Source organism: Eschrichtius robustus, chromosome 8, assembly GCF_028021215.1.
Source record: "Eschrichtius robustus isolate mEscRob2 chromosome 8, mEscRob2.pri, whole genome shotgun sequence".
NCBI lineage: Eukaryota > Metazoa > Chordata > Mammalia > Artiodactyla > Eschrichtiidae > Eschrichtius > Eschrichtius robustus.
In genome coordinates, this window is record NC_090831.1 from 111143940 (window position 1) to 111163574 (window position 19635).

At 39.3% G+C, this 19635-nt stretch overlaps 1 protein-coding gene across 1 annotated transcript in view; it reads left to right on the top strand.

Moving 5' to 3' along the window:
• The window catches only part of EXOC4 (exocyst complex component 4), an 813300-nt gene that overhangs the window by 688567 nt on the left and 105098 nt on the right, over positions 1-19635 (top strand). The window contains exon 14 of the mRNA XM_068549476.1: positions 5162-5340. Coding sequence (XP_068405577.1) covers positions 5162-5340 — 179 coding nt within the window. The remainder of the gene's footprint in view (positions 1-5161; positions 5341-19635) is intronic.

The window sequence follows — 19635 nt, forward strand, 5'->3', positions numbered from 1 at the left end:
TTGTCAGATCGACCTCTTTAAAGATTATAAATTGTGTGGTAAAATTAAATTAAACAGGTTTTACACTCTTGGCAAAGTTCTCTTAAATGATTTCTTGTCAGATTCAAGCTCTTTAAAGATTATAATTGTGTGGTAAAATTAAACTTAACAGGTTTAACACACTCCTTCAGTGTTTTAGGCTTCTACGTGAGCATGCTGGCCTACTGATAATAAAGGTGACTTCTCACATAGGTTCAGTGCCTGAAGCATACAAGTTTTGGGTTCTGATGTCTGTTCCTGGGTATATCAGATAATCTTTAGGCCATGACTGAATGCCTCTTATTTCACCTTCTCCAGATAATGATTATTCTGCTGCCCATTTCACATAAACATATCGAATGTCCTCATTCAATAATGTGCTTTCATAATAAGCAGAAGATGAAGGCTAAGTAAAAATTCAGATCTACAAAGAAGAAACAGTACTAACCCAGATGCTGGGGGGTAGTCATTCTAGCCATGAGACCTCCACAGTGGACACTGGCTGCCATCTGTTTCTTTGGTTTTTTTGAGAACATTTTTTAAAAATTGAAGTATAGTTGATTTACAGAGTTTCAGGTGTACAGCAAAGTGATTCGACTATACAAATACATATATATCTATTCTTTTTCAGATTCTTTTCCATTATAGGTTATTACAAGATATTGAATATAGTTCCATGTGCTATAGAGTAAGTCCTTGTTTATCTATTTTATGTATAGTAGTATGTGTCTGTTAATCCCAAACTCCTAATTTATCCCTACCCCCCTTCCCCCTTTGTTAACCATAAGTTTGTCTTCTATGTCTGTGAGTCTAATTCTGTTTTGTAAATAAGTTCATTTGTATCATTTTTTTAGATACCACATATAAATAATATCATATGATATTTGTCTTTCTCTGTCTGACTTACTTCACTTAGCATGATAATCTCTAGGTCCATCCATGTTGCTGCTAATGGCATTATTTCATTCTTTTTGATGTCTAGGTAGTATTCCGTTGTGTGTACACACACACACACACACACACACACACACCACATCTTCTTTATCCATTCATCTGTCGATGGATATTTAGGTTGCTTCCATGTCTTGGCTATTGTAATAGTGCTGCTATGAGCATTGGGGTACATGTACCTTTTCAAATTATAGTTTTGTCTGGATGTATGCCCAGGAGTGAGATTGCTGGATCTTATGGTAACTCTATTTTTAGTTTTTTAAGGAACCTCCAAACTGTTCTCCATAGTGGCTGCACCAATTTACATTCCCACCAACAGTGTAGGAGAGTTCCCTTCTGACTGCATCTTGAGCAAGCCTGAAGCCACAGTCCAAACCAGCTTTTAGACCAACCAACCATTGTCTCCAGTTTGGCTCAAGTAACTGTAATACCCATGTCCTCCAATTTTCCAGGTTAAAATGTTTGATGCGTCCATCTGAAAGGTTTTCTCATTTGTGGTAGGGCTTTCAGGTTTTTGTTTTTAATCATAAGGTAAACATGTTCATTGGAGAAAGTATAGAAAATACAGAGAAACACAAAGCATGATCCAGTCACACAATCAACATTTTGGTATATAGATATCCAATCTTTTCTCAGTTCATATAGATATATAATTATGTTCTTTTTAAATATAAGGTGCCTACAGGTTTTTTTTACTCAACTTCATATTATGGCTAAAAATAAACTATATCAAACATTTTTTCTATGGTATCAAATATTTTCTACTATGTAATTTCTAATGACTGCATAGTTCTCCACAGTGTGGATATGCCATAATTTATTTAATAAATTAGAGGGTTTAGGAAAAAATCTGTAGTTGAGCAGCTAGAGCCATCCCCTTAAGGTTATTGTAACACATAAAACCCGTCCACCAAACTCTTTGACATACACAAATCCTCGAAGGAATGGTTTTTCGTGTGAAATGGTTATAGCTGTCAATCATTTATTCTCCATGTCATGGCTCTGGTGCTCTCTCCAGGTTTTTAGGGGGTGATTATGGATTCCTGTCAAATGAGATGTCTACTATATATTCAACACGAGGCAGTTTGTATTTTTCTCCGTCTATTGCTTTCCCGTCAGAGGAAGTTAAGCACATCTCTGTGAGCCAAAGGGGAATGGGATAGACGTCTAGTGCTGGCAGCACACGGCAGACATGCTCGGGCCCCAGAGATCCCGCATAAGTAGATTAGACTGCTACATAAATACATTTGTCTTGATTGTCACGTTCCACCCAGGGTTACACCTACATGCGTAGAAATGGCTCCAAGCCTGTTTTTCAAAGGCAGTTTGCCTCCCTTGTTGCTTTTTAGCCACCCAGCCCACAGGCATTTTTTGTGTTACAGCTATCAAAGATGATTAAGGGGCTGGGAGAGTTGATGTATAAGGACAGATTAAGAAAACTAAATATTTACAACTTGACTGAGTGATAGCCAAGGGGAAGATACTATAACTGTCTGCTGGGCTCAAATCATGGAAGAGATATTGTTTTGCTTTCCCCAGTAACTCAATTTTAAGGATATCTAAATTCAGAGAAAGTTTTCTGAAGATGACATCACTTATGCTAATTAGATAATCGTGTCAGTTGAAATTACATTTCGCTGCTTACTAGCAGAAACTTGGAATAGCAGTGGCTTAAACAAATAAGGTTTCATTTTCTCTCCTATAACATGAAGCCCAGAAATGTATCGTCTCGGGCCGTGTGGCAGTTCCATGATGTCATCCGTGCCCCCATGCCCTCCTGTCTTTGGCGCCATTATTCTCAGCGTGATATGCATACTCAAGGTCACCTGGTATTTGAAGAAGAGCTACCACAGCTTAACTTGCCTTGGCTGAATTCCAGAAAGGGGAAGGCAAAAGAGGTCCCTGCCAACTAAGACTGCTTGGAAGAACTTTCTCGGAAGCCCATTTCCTGATTCCAGTTTATATCTCATTGACCACCACATCAACAAGAGGGGCTGGGAAATTGAGCAGGGTTTTTGGTTTGGTTGATTTTGTTTTTCTGTTGGGTACCTTGCTTACCACAGCGATATCAAGGTCGAAGGCGTGGGAACATGGCTGCCGGGTAGGCAAGTGGTGGTTTTTACCTCTTAAAGCTTCTGAGAAGTCTGGACTCTGAGACACAGTGGCATTTGCCATGATGTTCCATTTGTAGAACTAGCCCTTGCGATCTAATTTATTTACTTCTCATCACTCATCTATTTCAATTTATTTTGTCACAGCATACCCTGGGTCGATGCTAAATAAACCAGCCATCTCAGCAGACCTAAGAATAATAGTAACTACAACTTACTAGCTTTTACCCAGTTCCATGCACTGTGTTATGCACTTCACATCACCTGAATGGTTTGCTTCAAAATCCTCCAAGGGGGGTGGGGAGTAGCTATGGATAAATGAAATAATACTCACCATGAGTTGCTAATAATTGAAGCTGAGCAATGGCTATGTGGAAGTTTGTTATTACTTATATACTCTTCTCTCTACTTTTGTAATAATGGAAATTTTCCCAGTAAAGATCTTTAAATCACCTCGTCTACATCTTACTTTATTTCATATGAGGTCGGTACTATTACCCCTAGCTAACAGTGCTCGGGGCAGTTAAACAGCATCACACAGTGAGTGAGTGGCAGATTTAGGATTCAGACCCACGTCTGCCTGACTTAGAAGCCTGTGCTCTAACCCTTATTATTCAAAGAAAGCATGCTTCCCCGGTAAGGAGACTGAAACTCGTCAGAAATGTAGATTTTCAGGCCCCACCCAAGCCCTATTACAGGACCCCCGAATAAGGTTTGTTTGCACACCCGGGGTTCCCATGCTCTGTCCACTGCACTGTTACTGCCTTCGTAGCCACAACTTAACCAACTCAGTCGTGAGTTTCCCATAAAAAATGTTACCCTCTGTTGAAGCAAGAAGCCTTATCATGAGTCACTACTTGGTAGCATTTAATAATAATTGAATAGGCATTTAATTCAGAGCGGTTAACCTGTCTCAACCTTGAGTGTCTGCTGTAGTGCTGAGCACTAAATGCCTGTGTGTCAATTAAGCGTCATTCTGGCTATGTGTCAGCTGCTAATAATCACTGCTTGCTTGAAACTTAGTTTGGTTTGTTCTATTGAAATAACGCCCTTGCTTCTATTAACTTAAGGTGTTGTGAGTTTTAAATGTTTTGGGACTTACAGAAACCTGTTCTACCTTCCGGCAGCATCACCTCTGCTTACCCACCTCTGTATAACTTTCCTGAAAAGACATGATTTTTCTCCCTAACATCTTCAGTCATCTTGTATCATTTCAGCCCTGTTTTTGAAAGAAAGAGAGCTGTGGGTTAGTTCTTGTGTGTCACATAGGCAGAACGTCAGCCTCTATTTCTCCCTCTGTGCCTTGGCTGTGCCATATGGTCTATAGGATCCCTTCCAATGTCATTCTTCTCTAACCCCACATAACATGATTTTTCAAGCCCCCAAAACAAAAACATTATGAAGACACTGGACTGTATGTGAAATCTACTTGATTATGCTTTTTCAGCCAGTAAAAGGATCCCTCGTTGATTCGTACTCGTTTCTCTGTCCGAATAATGAATGCCTTAACGCTGTGTAGCTTCCTTGCCTCAGATCCTTGTTAGAACAAGTAAATGAATGAATGAATAAATGGATGAATGAGGCCTGTCATCCATCTCAACTATAATCTGCCTTCTCAAAGAGGCTGGGCCCTCTGCTTTTGAACAGCTTAAAAGATTTTCAAGCTGCCAGGTGAATGTGTTTGTTTTATATATTATAATCACCTTCAAACCATGTATATACTTAACACCCTAAGCTGTTCTTCAACTTCCATAGCAAAAGAGGTAAGGGAAAAACCTACAAAAGAGCAGGCATCCAAGCCATCCCCAGGGACAATCACTGTATAGGTCAGGCCCATGCTGGTTGAAGGTACAAGCATCAGAGTCACTTCATTCTTCTTCCACGACCTCTTTCTCCTACAAGAGTAATTTTAAGCCAGTTTATGTATAAGATAATGTTCTCACAAAATTAAACCTAGGAAAAATAGCATGCTGTAATATAGTGACAATAACAACCATTTTGCTAGACATGCCTTAGAATGTCTTGTCTACCCCTATCTTTTCCATGCTATAAGTAAAGTGTGTTTCTGATTTGTTTTGCAGGGCAGCCTTTGGCAAGGAGTCAGAAGTTCTTATTGGGAACCTGGGTGATAAATTAATCCCTCCACAGGACATCCTCCGTGATGTCAGCGACCTCAAAGCCTTGGCCAACATGCATGAGAGCTTGGAATGGTTAGCAGGTCGAACAAAGTCGGCTTTCTCCAATCTTTCTACATCCCAGAGTAAGTACCAGCAGGGTGGTTCCTGTGGGGACAGCTGAGGAACTAGACTGAATACTTTCATTTGAAATGCGAGTGTGTCTACACATCGCCATAAGGGGACATGTCTGAGTTGTTGGAAGATCTGTGCAAGAATTCTGCTTGTGCTGAGCCTCTGGTACTTTGTGATTCTGTGAAAGGAAGTAATCTCAGCTTCCCCATGTGGGGCGTGGGAAGCCAAAAAGGTCCATGTTAACATAGCTTGATGTTAAACCTTAGAAACACCAGATTGTGTAAGATTGAACCACTGTGTCTCAAGAACAGAAAGCAATACGTTTTGTCCTCCTTACAACTTCTCAAGGGTAGAGACTGTGTCTCAGAGCTCAAAGCTGAGCACGCGGTTGGTTGATGTTTTCATTTTAACTGATAGAAAACGAATGAAAAAGTATCTAAAAAGAGAATAATAGAAGTGATCAAGTTGCTAGAAAACAGAGACAATGAGAAAAACAATTATTCTGGAAAAGAGATGGCTGAAAGATAACCTCATTATACATTTCAAGGAAATTAAGGAATAGGGCCTGAAGTAAAAATGGGAAACCTTTTCCTATCAAGGACCAATGACCAGTTATTTCAAAAATAATTTGAAAACTTTGAGACACATAAACTTTATTCAATAAGTATAGCACAAATGTTTTTTAAAAGCATTAGTTCAGAAGTGTTAAACAGTTAAAGGCAAAGAAAAAATGATATGAAGAAGGAATAAAGGAGATGGGAGATTTGAATGCATGAATGGAGGGACAGAAAACAGGATAGAAAAAAGCAAAAGAACAGCAAGAACATGAAAGAAACTGAATCAGCTCTGAAGTTAGTATTAGAGTGAACTGTTAGAAGATTATTAGAAGGAAAAAGCTTGTATTATTTGGACTGTGAACTTCAAAGAAAGTTATTTTTTATCATTGTCTCTTGAAAAGTTATTATTGCTTGATTAACCATGATTTCCAGCCCAGAGAGGGAGAAGATGTGGATGAAATAAACCAGAGTAAATTATGCACTGAAACACAGTCCCCACGGGCAGAGTCTAGGAGACCTTTGAATGCCCACTTACTTATGATCTCATGCTGATTGTGTAGCTGTCCTGGGGGTCAACAGGGGGTGAAGAAAGCAGATGGAAGGAGGGGGCTTTTGAGATTATGTATTCTGCTTTAGAACTCTTCTTAAAATATTACTTTTTATTTATACTCTTATTTTTGCACTTTTTAGTATTTAAAATATTACTTTTAGCTGATGATAAAATTGTACATGTTTATTCTTAGAAATGTATTCACCTACTAAGGATAGTTTGGACTCAGTATTGGGTCTGAGCAGACTCTGCCTAAGTAGGTATCCTTGAGAGGTTTTCAACTTTATAACGACCTCATATCAGGGAACCTGTCACAAGTAGTAGTCAGAATTAGCCATTTTATCTCCCAGACTCACCCGACTCCACCAAAAAAAAAAAAAAGTCAGAAAGAGCTGACTCCCTTTTGCTAGTTGCAAAATAAACAGCTCTGAAAAGGGACCAGATGCCTCTTTTCCTAGTTTCCTTTGACTCTTGCAAATGTAGGGCTGCTTGGGTTGGTTTGTTAGTGACGACTGGAAGGAGTCCTCTCGTTCGGTGGGCCATCAAAGTCTAATATTTAATAATGTAGTCTCTTATTTTGGCAGCACAGCCTCCCAGATTTCTGTTCTGTCCATCCTAAAAGAGCTCCACAAGGCAAAATAGGACACAGCCTCCATAGCAAGCCACTGAGTCATTCACACAGTCTAACCTGGCTTCAGCTGTTCTCAAAAAGAGAAAGATGCTCTCTGAGTTATGGTCAACTTTGTAATTGCACCATTTACCTGTTGTGTTCACATCACTGAGAGTCCCTAGTATAGCTGATGTCTAATTCATGTCTTCCAGCACCTCTGTTATTCTGGCAAAGACCTCTTGTACCATGCCCATTAATACCTCTCATGTGCTCAGTTCCGTTTTATAGGTTGTACCCTCTCAGTTCCTTTCAGGGTGATTATTCCAGCCAGTGAGTGATTTAAGTGACTGTTAGCATTTTGACGATCAGTGCAAAACCCAAGTGAACTGTAATCACTACTTATGTTGTCTTTGTAAAAACAGAGCATCCAGCAAACCTGGTTTATTCTGCTAACAACATGCCTCGCTCACCCACACGCGTCTATTCTTTGAATTCCCAGGAGAGATGCCCACTGATGTTTATAATTTGAACAAAGCAGGGAATGGGTTACTTTGATTGCTCCATGTCAGTGTGACTTTAGAAAGGGAATAAAGGACAGCTCTTTATTATTCTTTTGAAAAGTGAACCAAATGATTACCTAAACAAAAGTGTTGCCAAGTCTGGAGGCTCAATAGCATGAAGAAAATGCCAGCCTTTTGTCTAGCACTCATAGAGACTCAGGATGGGGAAAAGTCAAGAAAAGAAGCGTAGAAGTTTCTTTTTTTGTCCACATCCTTTAACTATTTGGTATGGTAAATGCTATGCTTTATTATAATTAAGACGCTACGGGCTTCCCTGGTGGTGCAGTGGTTGAGAATCCGCCTGCCAATGCAGGGGACACAGGTTCAAGCCCTGGTCTGGGAAGATCCCACATGCCGCGGAGCAACTGGGCCCGTGAGCCACAACTACTGAGCCTGCGCGTCTGGAGCCTGTGCTCCGCAACAAGAGAGGCCGCGATAGTGAGAGGCCCGCGCACCGCGATGAAGAGTGGCCCCCGCTCGCCGCAACTAGAGAAAGCCCTCATACAGGAACGAAGACCCAACACAGCCAAAAATAAATAAATAAATGTATTTATTTATTTAAAAAAAAAAAGAAGCTACTAATGGAATGGAATGGAGGAAGTTTGCAGAAAATTATTTTCATAGTAGAAAATCTCTTTAGATATTAATAGCAGTATTCTCCTCCGCCTGAAATATTTCATGTCATAGTGAAGAGAGTATTGCATTTTAGTGGCAGAGCATGGCTGGCCACTTGCCCAGGAGATAAGAGTTGACCATTTTTTCAAAGACAGTTTTTCCATCTCTTTTAGTATTTGCCTAAGCATCACTCTGTGTTCTTTACATTTAAAAGAGTCTCCTCGCCTCATGTAGATCCTGACTACACCAAAGGCACTGCTCTTACCTTCACAGTCCATGGTTCCTGCTCCATTTCTCCTGGTATTCCCCTGCTCAGCCTTCCTTAAACCTGTTCTACTTAAGATTCTTTCTGTTCAAAGTCGCAGCCCAATTAAAAGACAAAGAAAACATCGATTTATAAAACTGGTAAATCAAAAGACTTCAGGTGTGTCTGGATCCAGAGGTTCACAAGATAATACCATGTTACAGACATGTTTACACACCTGCTCTCTCTCCCCCACTTTCTCAATTTTTGGTGTATTCCCTTTATTGCTTTCCATCTCAGGTAAGACCTTTTCGTATGGCAACATCCTTGGCTACCAGCAGCCCCAAGATTATTTGATCCCAGACAAAAAAAGCATTTTTGCCAAGAGCTCCTGAAACAGTCCTAGAGAAGACTTGGATTGACCTAACTTGACCTCCTCTCATGGGTCTCTCAGGTTCTCTCTGTATATGCCTTGTTTTCTGACTCTTCACCCCCAACTCACGACTCAGTCTCCCACTCCCACTTCTAGAATCTCTTTATGTTCAGGGTCTGTTTTAACAAATATGCTTTCAGTGCAAGGAAGTTGAGCAGGATCATATGTAGCATTGGGCATTCAGGATCTAGGTTTATACATATTTTCTCTAATTGATCACAATTTCAACCTTGTAGTAAAGGCACAGAATAGCATCTGTAGTATCTGCTGTCTGTAACAGTCCTAAATGAGAAGTCTGAGATTAACTGTTATGGTTAAGAAAATTCTCAGCAAATTGTGACCTAGATAAAAATTAAGAGTGTATTCAGTTGGAACACTAATGATTTTCTTTTGTATTTTATCCTTTTGTTTTAAGGATGTGTTGCCTTTAAGAATAGAGTACAGAGAACTTGAAGGGGGCTCCAGAGCTTGTTTTGACTGCATTTGCTTCCTCAAGGGGGCCCCTCCTTTCTCGGATTCTGTAAAAAAAAATCTCCAGGATCAGAGAATCTAAAACTTCCTTGATTATATATTCTGCTCTTTAAGTAACCTTACCATCAAGGAGGTCATCTGTTTTTTATTAAAGTCCCTTTGCTTCAGTCTAAACCTCTTTCTTCTGTCCTATTCTTCAGAAATTAAATGTTGAATATTTTTTCTGTGAAATACTTTAATGTGTCTGAAAACATTTCCCTGGTCTCTACCTGCCCATCTCTGGATAGTAAAAACTTTTGGCCTGAGGGTCCCACCCAGCCTCTGAGTCCAGGGCAACCAAATCTAGCAGAAGTAGGAGCCCAGATCAGGCCCAAGTTCGCTTACACTCTCTCGGATGGTGGTTTGACTGTTAGCCTTTGTGAATGTGGCCCATGTTGCAAGTTCCTTCAACACCAGTTTTATCCCCTTCTGGCTCCCTCAGCTCCTGTTACCGCAGTTCTTGCTGTGCCCACGTGCATTGATAATAAAAAGTCATACCGTAATCTTTTTTTTTTCTTTTGCGAAACCACAGGGTCAAATAAATCTCATAATTTTGGTTCCTGGAATTGGTTCATGAATTGCAGTATTAGTTATGCAGTTATTTATATAATTCTTTTTTTTTTTATTGTGGTAAGATATACATAACATCAAACATACCATTTTAACTGTTTTTAAGTGTGCAGTACAGTAGAGTCGTGTGAACTCTGTATTTATTACTATGCAACAGATCTCTGGAACTTTTTCATCTCACGTAACTGAAACTCTGTACCCACTGAACAATAAATACCCTATTTCCCCCTCTCCCCCAACCCCTGGTAACCACTTTCCACTTTCCATTTCTATGAGTTTGACTACTTTTAGATGCCCCCTTATAAGTGGAAGCGTGCAGTATTTGTCTTTTTTGTGACTGGCTTATTTCATGTAGCCTAATGTCCTCAAAGTGTTGTAGCATATGACCGGATTTCCTTCTTTTTTAAGGCTGAATAATATTCTGTTGTATGGGTATACGACATTTTCTTTATCCAGGCATCTGTCAGTGGACATTCAGATTTCACCCACCTCTTGGCTATTGTGAATAATGCTGCAGTGACACGTAAGTGTTATACTTCTTTCTTAAAGCAGAACTATTACTAGGGATCTTAGAAATCATCTGGTCTAACTCAGATATTCTGCACATGGAGGAATCAAGGCTTCAGAATGGTCACTCTGCATGTCTCTGCCTGAACTTGTATGGAAACAAGCCCTCAAATTGCCACTTTAATTTTCTCTCTACTACATCATTGTCTTGACCATTACCAAGGTTAAGTACTGGCAGTGATAACAGTTCCATTCATACCCTATTCCTATTAAACCATCCAGGAAGGTCATCATTTTTTTTTTTTTTTTTTAATGAAAGCACTTTAATGCCTACATTCAACTTGTGATCATTTCTGATCATCGTCTTGTGTGTAACCAGACTTTCTATGCTTTAAATATATGGAACTATTGCACATAATCCTTTTTGAATTTCATCTTAGTTGTAATAAAATATCTTATTAATTTTTCTCCCTCTTTTTTTGTTCTACAAATATTTTCAAAGTTAGAAACTCTACCTGTCTTGTTATCATGTTACAGAATATCTTCTAGCTACTGCACTCTCCTATGGCAGCAGCCACTAACCTTGTGTGGCTATTTACATTTAAATTAATTAAAATTAACTGAAATATAAAATTCATTTGCTTAGTCACACTAGCCACATTTCAGATGTTCAGTGACCACTGTATTAGCGAGGTTGTAGAACATTTCCATCAGCACAGAAAGTTCTGTTGGATTGTGCTATAGATCAACACTTAGGTCGCTACTGATAAAGTTCTAAAATAATGCCAGTTCATACAGTTAGCTTTTTGAAACATACTTGAAATGTCCACCTAGTTATATCAAGACATGGATAAATACTTCACTTGTTCAGTCTCCAAATCCCCTGACAGAGAAGTATGTGTTAGGCCTGGCTTTGTCCAAAAGTTTTTCTATTGATGCTAAAGGGAAAAGAGTTTAGTGGTTAAATACACTTGAGACACATTAGGTTAAATAACATTAAATATAGTTCCTGCATACAATAAAACTTTTGAAGTCTTTTTATGTCAACGGAGTAATTACAGCAATGCAGTGTTTCCCAAACTTCTTTATCAATGGAATTCTCTCACCCCAGAGCATCTTACAGGACTTTTCTTTTATGGAACAACTTCTGGTAAACACTGTCCTATGCTATATTTATATAATTTGTTCAGAATCGTTTATTTCTCCCAGCATAGGCACAAGATAGGGCATATGCTTCACTACTGCAGGAATGTAATTTCATATTATTGGCAGATTTGCACACCATCAGATGACTTCTGTTGCAATTTGGTTATTTCATTACTTGATTGAATTATTTTTAGAAATGTTCAAGTCAACCAATATGAAATGACTATGGCTTCTTTTTTGCTTGTTTCAAACCTGGCTGCTGTCCAATGATTACACTTCCCTCACAATTCTCAAAGATTCCAGCTACTAATGTAATTCCACACCTCAGTTCACTGATGAATGTTAATATGTCCAGAGATTGATTTTTTTAAGAAAAAATTTTAATTTAGAATACTTCCAGATTTTGAGTAAAGTTGCAAAGGTAGTACAGAATTCCTATGTATCTCATACCCAGTTTTCCCAGTTGTTAACATCTTACATTTGTCACAACAGATGAACCAATACTGATACATTATTATTAACTAAGGTCTATATTCAGATTTCCTTAGTTTTTATCTGATGTCCTTTTTCTGTTCCAAGATCCCATCTCTAGGATATCATAATACATTTAGCCATTGTCTCTTTAGGCTCATTTAGACTGTGAGAGTTTCCTAGACTTTCCTTGTTTATGATGACCTTAACAGTTTAAAGGAATACTGGTCAGATATTTTGCAGAATGTCCTTCAGTATGGATTTGCCTAATCTCTTTTCATGATTAGACAGGGCTCGTGGGTTTGGGGAAGGAAAACCACAAAGATAAAAGCATTCTCATCGCATCTATCAAGGATAACTCCTGTCAATGTGACTTATCACTAGTGATGTTCTGGGATTGATTTTTAGGCCTCCAATTCATGTAGTCCCCTCTAGACAGTTCCTTCTGAACTCTAGATCGACTTTCCACTTTCCCACGGCAAATTGCTTTTGTCTCTCTTTCTAGTGACCATTTTTTAACATGATGAATGCATCTATTATAAGCCCAACGTTTGGACAAGTTGAATAGCTGCTTAAAAAAATAGTCGTCCTCCACCTTAAACAATTATGCAGTTGATAAAGATTATAATCTTGTGGGTCTGAAAGGCCTACGGAAGGAGATGTTTTTTCTGCCCTGAACCACTCGATTTGGGCCTGCAGCTACTTCTTAGTTGCCACATGTGCTAAACAATCCTTAGTAAATGTATACAAACATATTAATTTCAGACAAAGCCATGCTGAGATTAAAAGAGCTATCTGAATTTTTCTTCACCAAAAAATAAAGTTTTACTTTAACCCATTTACATTAGGTCCTTCTAATGTGCAGTGTTGACTCAAAACCCATTTACAAGTGAAACTTATTTCCTGACAAATGTCCTTTTAGAGTAGCAATTCTCAAAGTTAGCTGCATGTCAATTGTAATCAGTTGGGGAGTTTTAAAAAATACTGATGCTGGGCCCCACTCCCAGAGATTTTCATTTAATCATTCCAAGGTGTGGCCTGGGCATCCCCAAACCATTCACATCAGAGGTTGAGAACCACTGTCCTAAAGGATTGGTTCTCATCCTTGGCTTATATTAGGATGACCTGTTGAGCTTCCGGTCAGACTCTCTGCGGGAGATGCCCAGAGTACCGTGCTTTTAAAAGTCTCCTCAGGCAATTTCAACAAACAGCCAAGGTGGAGAACCACTGATTTTTGAGCCCTCCAGAATTTCTTCTTTAATTTCTAGAGCTCTTATATTTGGGAAATGCTTTATAGTTATTTTGCCAGTTCTAGTCTCAAAAGTTTGGGGTTAACATGACTTCCCATTTTACAGACAAGAACACCAGGCTCAGAGTGTTGTAATTCGTGTCTATACTAGAGTCAGGACAGCTGCCCACTTCTGCTTAGCAGTTCCTAGTTAGCCAAACTGTCCCCCAGATCTGATTAAAAATAAAAACCTTCCTCTTACCTTTTTCAAATCAGTGAAATGAGAAGGGCACAGGAATCGATGTCTCTCTTAACATAAAAGGCTGTGATTGCCAAACCAATTGAATGAATGAAGAAGTGTTTACAAGTCAATTATATCACTGAAAGTAAAGGTGGACAAGGTCCAGGTGTCTGTACACCCCCCATCCCTCGAGTATATGGTTTTGTCGCCAGCCAGGAGGCCCTTATACATTGCCAACTATGATTCAACATTTTCTAGAAGATGGAATAGGTATTGAATATGAATAGAGCTCTCTATCATGGGCTTTTTCTGCCCTAATGGCAAATGGAAGATAAAATGCAGACGCCCCCCCTTGCTGTTTGTTTTTCTGCCTTGACACAAATGAGAATAAAAATGTCCCTAGACAAGATCTCCTGGGACATTGTCCCGTTTCAGATTTGCTTTTGTCAAACCATTAAGCCAGAATTTTTCTGTCATGATTTCATCTGATTATTTTTAATTAAAACTCTGTGTATGGTAATTTCTCTCCTGCTCCGGTATTTACAAGTTTCAAATATTTGTAGACTGTTTATCAGACAGCTCCTCCTCAGCAGTTGCTTAGCCTAACTCTACATACTTAGTGTCTCGAATCCTCTTTTCCAGGTTGGGCTTTCTCTGCCATCATCATTTTTTGGTCTTATCCGTTGTCATTTTCTTCAGCTGACTCTCATTCTGTGGTTTCACTCTTATCATTCCTCTTCCTCAGTTGGTGACAACTTCCAAATTCATTGTCATTGGTTAGTTTCATGAACATACTGTTTACTAAGAAAATTACATTACCACTGGAATTATACCTTGTTCAGGGCTTTCCCACCTACTGTCCAATCTGGAATTTGTTTTGATCTTATCTCATTGACACAACTTCTACTTTTGTGTGAGCCTTTATCACTTTTTTGAAAAGTGTCCAAATATACTTCCATGTTGTACCAGTTTCCGAATTAATCATATGTTTTGTAGGAATGAAAACACTAAACGACAATTTTATGATGATTCAGTTTTGTTCATTTTCAGTCTTAATTGAACTCTATCGTTACTTATAAGCTGCTTGAAATTTATCTTAATGAAGAAAGAATTGTGTGGAAAATCCCTGTGCTCAGGGTGTTCACCTGGTTGTTCTTAGGAACTTTCTGAGACCCGTGTTGTCACAAACAATGGAGATGCTGGTAATTCTCTCACTTTATAAGGAAAAACATCTGGACCCCTCCAGCTCCTTCTCCACATTGATGTACTCTGCACTGTTACTACTGATTATCATCTAAGCTTCAGGCTGACCCATGGGGTTCCCATGTTCCTTTCTTCTTAGCACATCTTAAGTACTGATAACACGGGTTAGTCCCCTTTTTAAACATTTCTTAGTTTTTTTCCCTTTCCTCTCATTGAATACCCTCACAGGGCTCCTAGATCGTGGTCATTTTGCCTCCCTCTAAACCTCTGTGTTCTTCTTTTAATTCATAGACTCTTTCCTATGCTTCTCCCTTAGTCTTGGAGGCTTATAGTACATATTTGACTTTGAAGTCAAGTACACTTGGGGACAAATGAGGCAAGTTATTGTATCACCAGAGGGAAATTATTTCACCTTTCTGAACTAAATAGGTCTTCTTACTTGTTAAATAGATATGATGCTTCATCCTCATTGGGTTGGTGTAACCATTACATGAGATGATGACCTTGGAGTTCTAAGCATGAGACACAGAGTGGGAACTTAATATGGGGTTCCTGGGGTTACTACTATGAATCCTATCACTGGGGCTCTCACTCACTGCACTGCTCCCCGAATACTGGGTCTTCACCTTCTCCCACCCCTTCAGGGTTCTCTTTTATCTCAAGTCTTGTGGTTGCTTTTGAAACCCCGTTAACATCTGTCCTTTTTGTTTTTCAAAACTATGAAAAGAGGGTTCCGATGTTGTTGAAAAACATGCCAGAACCAAATACAGTTCCTTCTTGTCAATCAGCTGGTCATCTGTCGGGTCCATTGTCCTATGCCGAGTACTGATTTGAAAACAGCACCCTACCTCCCTCAGCAAGGAGGTGATTATCAGTTGTGAAGCTTTGGAGGGCTAGTGCTGTGGGCGTTCTGATGTAATTTTGGAGTTCTGAGTATCTACTCGTAAAGAATTATGTGGCTGTTTCTTTGAAAATGCCAACATTTGTATCCAGAAGGGAAATATTTTATGAAAATATGGTAATATCATGGATGGCTTAAATGTGGTGACTGGGAGCTTCCAGATGAATGATTGTATCTTCAAACAAAACTCTAAAATGGAAACAGGAAGAAGAAATAGGAATGAAAATCTCTGGGGAAAGGGGGAGGCAGAAGAAGGTGGAAAGCAAGAGAGGGCTTTAAAATGGCATGCTGAAATAGCAGAGCCAGACGGAGGGGAGGGTGGAAGTGCAGAATTACCCGGGTTGACACCCTGAGCGGAGGTGAGGAGCAGTGGCTACTAGGGCAGCAGGTTTTGAACGAGAAATCGGAGGGGACCGACTTGGCTGCCAAACAGAAAAAAGAATCTCTTATAATGAATGAGAAGTAAGTGAAAGATTGTACCTGAAGGCACTGATTGTGCTATTAAATCTAAGCTCTTATCTGGAAAAGCCCTCAGATAGTTGGGTGCTTTAAAATGTGAGATAAGCCCCCTTACCAACATGAAGCCATGACTTCATGAACTTCTCACTAGAAAAAGAGTGTGTCTTTTAATTTTTTCACCCTCGAAACTAAGCGTGGGTGTACTACGAATGCAGGGGACCAGGAAAGATGAATCCTGATGGGGGAAACAGAGGATAGAGGGCTGGCCTGGACTGAATGGAAGAAATCTGTATCGCTTTGTGGGATTGGATTTAGAAAAATGTTCCAAAACATTTTTGGATGTAAACTGAATCTGCTCTTTCAGACAGCTTACTTGTTAATCAGTAGTACACAAAGACCCTTTGCAGTCTGCCAGCCCCCAGGAAAGTGTAGCAAAGGGACGGTATGCGCAAATGTGTGTGCATGTGACAGTCCCAGAGGATGCCACGATGATGACAATGGCACTCAACATTTAGACGGCATTTCATACTTTTTCAAGGACCTTTATAATCATTAATTCTGAATCCTTTATCCCTGCTTCAAGCTGCAGTTAATAGCCTTTATTCTCTCAGTTTTACAAAGCATGATCATGAAACAGAAGTTTGGCCATTGGCGCAAGGTCAAAGTGAAACAGTGGCAAAATCTAGATTGAACCCTACTGTTCTCAGAGTGCAGACCACGGTGTCTAGAAAAACCAACATAATCGTCTGTTGCTAGTGTGCCTCAGAACACCAAACTAGTGCATCTCTGTTTCCCTCCGGGGATAATGCTATTCTTTAGTTGTCTGCCAAAATCACAACAGCAAGATAAATGCCATGCTGCATCCCCGAATGCGTCTATGAATGACACTGGATGCACTTTAAAGGGGGTGGTCTTGACCTTCACCTGCTGTAAGAAACCGAAGCTGGAAAACCTCCACCCCCCTGCCAAGGATCTATTTTGAAACCAAATTTTATAGTCGTGTATTTAGGGAAAGGTTCTCATTTACTTTTATTATCCTAAATTCAGTATTGTAATTTATATCCACTCTTATAAACTATACAATAAAAATGTAAAAGAACTCCCTTCTTCATATGAGGTACAGGAATATATCAGGTATAGGTCTCCAAGGCACAGTGTTGTTTATGAATAGCAGTTAATTCTGTGTACTAACATCTTTGAGGTCTGGTCGTTGAATCCTAGGTGAATTTGACTGGAGTTCTTAACTAACAACGTAATCCAATTTTTATGAAAGGAAGAATAATGAGGACTTTTCTATAAGACTAATGAAAAACCTGAATGTTTTTCTAGAAACCAAGAATATCTGATCAGATTCTTCAAGGAAGCAAAAATCCTGTAAATGTCAGAAAGGTGTTACATTCTGGAAAACCCCTTTGGTCAAATTCATCTAAAGAAGGTGCTACTTGTAGGTGACTTTTCAGCAAGTCTGTCAAAAGCTTCTTGCTACAGATAAAAATTCAATAACCTTTCACTGTGGATGTGCCACAATTATCACTCATTTAAAAACAGTCCCTCTAATAGAGTATTTTATCATGCTGGACAGTCTCTGCATTGTTCATTATTTAGTGTTTGCTGAGCTGACGGCACTTCTACAGCACTTCTCTTATCTCTACTTCTTCAGAATTGGATTTTATATTTCTGAACCAGCCAGATATGACAAGTCATTTTCTTTCCTCTTGTCTTTTAAGAAACGCAAACTTGATTTCTTTTTTTTCAACAATCACCACTTAAAGTTATTGGAAATGTCTGTATTAACTAGCATTGGGATATGCAGTGGAAGACTATTGCATTTTAACTGCAATTGGGGTTTCCTCTCTTCTTTTTCTTTCTTTTTATTTTCCAATATTTGTGTATTCTGTATCTCTTTGGAACCTCATTCTTCGAAAACACACAGTGTACAGCAAAGATGAGGTATTATGAAGCCTGATGTTGCTAGAAGACAAGGTATTATTGGAATTATTGTATTCCTGAACCTCAGGAAAGGTGGTGATAAGCTATGCAAGTGGGTCTCTGTATATAAAGATTGTCTTTATATGAGAAACTTACTGAAAGGAAAATGATGAAGTCATTAGCCTAACACCTGGGGTGGGGGGGATTGCCAGTTCAAACAATATCTCTTTCTATATATAGTTCATTATTGAGAATCTTAACATTTTAAGTCTGAAAAAATTCAGCTACCTGTGGTTCCAAGTGAATGATTTTTAAAAGATCCATGACACATACTTTTAGGTGTTTACATTTTATCCCAGGTTTTATCTTGGCCACTTTCGTGGAATAGTTCTATTTTCAAATTAAGATCAAGCCTCTTCTCTTTATAATGAGGAATCTCTGGGAGATTTGGGTGAGGCAGCCCGAACAAAGGATCAGAATAAAGTGGCCACATATGCTCTGACTTTATTGGAAACTCTCTCCTTGGGCCTACTGAGGACCTGTCCATTTTCTCCAAAAGAGTCTGTTACACCATTTTTAGGGAAATAGAGAACTTCACTCAAGAAATGATGACAAGATTTTTGACCTTTTATGCTACAGCCTTTAAATAGTGGTGCCAGAATACTGAGAAAGACCGTGTAGAGAGAAATTCTCACTGAAATATTAATTTTAAGATTTATGGATTATTATTGTAAGTATCAAAACAGAAATAACATCAGAGTCTTTTTTCGTACACTAATTATAAAGGCCATCCTGTAGGATCAGCTTTATGAGGAAAAATATTTGCTCAAACTTTACCCAGAGAGAGATGTTCAGAACTTCTGTCATGTCTACTTCTGAAAGAGGGAACGTGATGAAAAATCCACCCTCGTATTATTTGTTTAAAGGTACCACAAGCCCAATTAACACGTTTGCTCAAGCCAACAGCCTTTGGGCTTCTCACAGAAATCTTGGAAGTGTGCTAGAGAGATGCCCCCGCGAAAGAGTTTTGCATATGCTGCTGGATCTGCCTCGATCTGCGAAGCACAACAGGGGTCGCTGACAGACAGATGGCTGCCACAAGCGCCACCAGTGGCCAGAAACTCTTCCCACCACCTCCTGTTCCCACAAACAAGCGGGGAGAGATGCTTTTCTTCAACACCATGCCTAGACTTTCTCTCCCCTGACCCAGCCCTACCCATGGAATATTGAGGCAAGACCGACATCTAACGTTACAATGCTGCCTTATTTCTGTTCCTCGGCACCAACATAACAGAGGAGCATGACCTTGGCCTTGCACAAGGCACTTCTGATATCATCGATGATATCGTCTGTGTCCTAAATCCCTCACAAGATTGCTTTGAGGATCAAGTCAACTACTGTATGCATGACACCTGATCCAGTGCCTACTATACAGTGATCTCTCAATAAATGGTAGTTTTTTCCTTCTGTTTCTTCTCCCTTTAAACTCGTTGCCTCAATCTTAGCCATCCTAAGAATATTTCATTTCCGACTCTTTCATTTTACTGTCCATATTTGCCCATGATGGTGCTC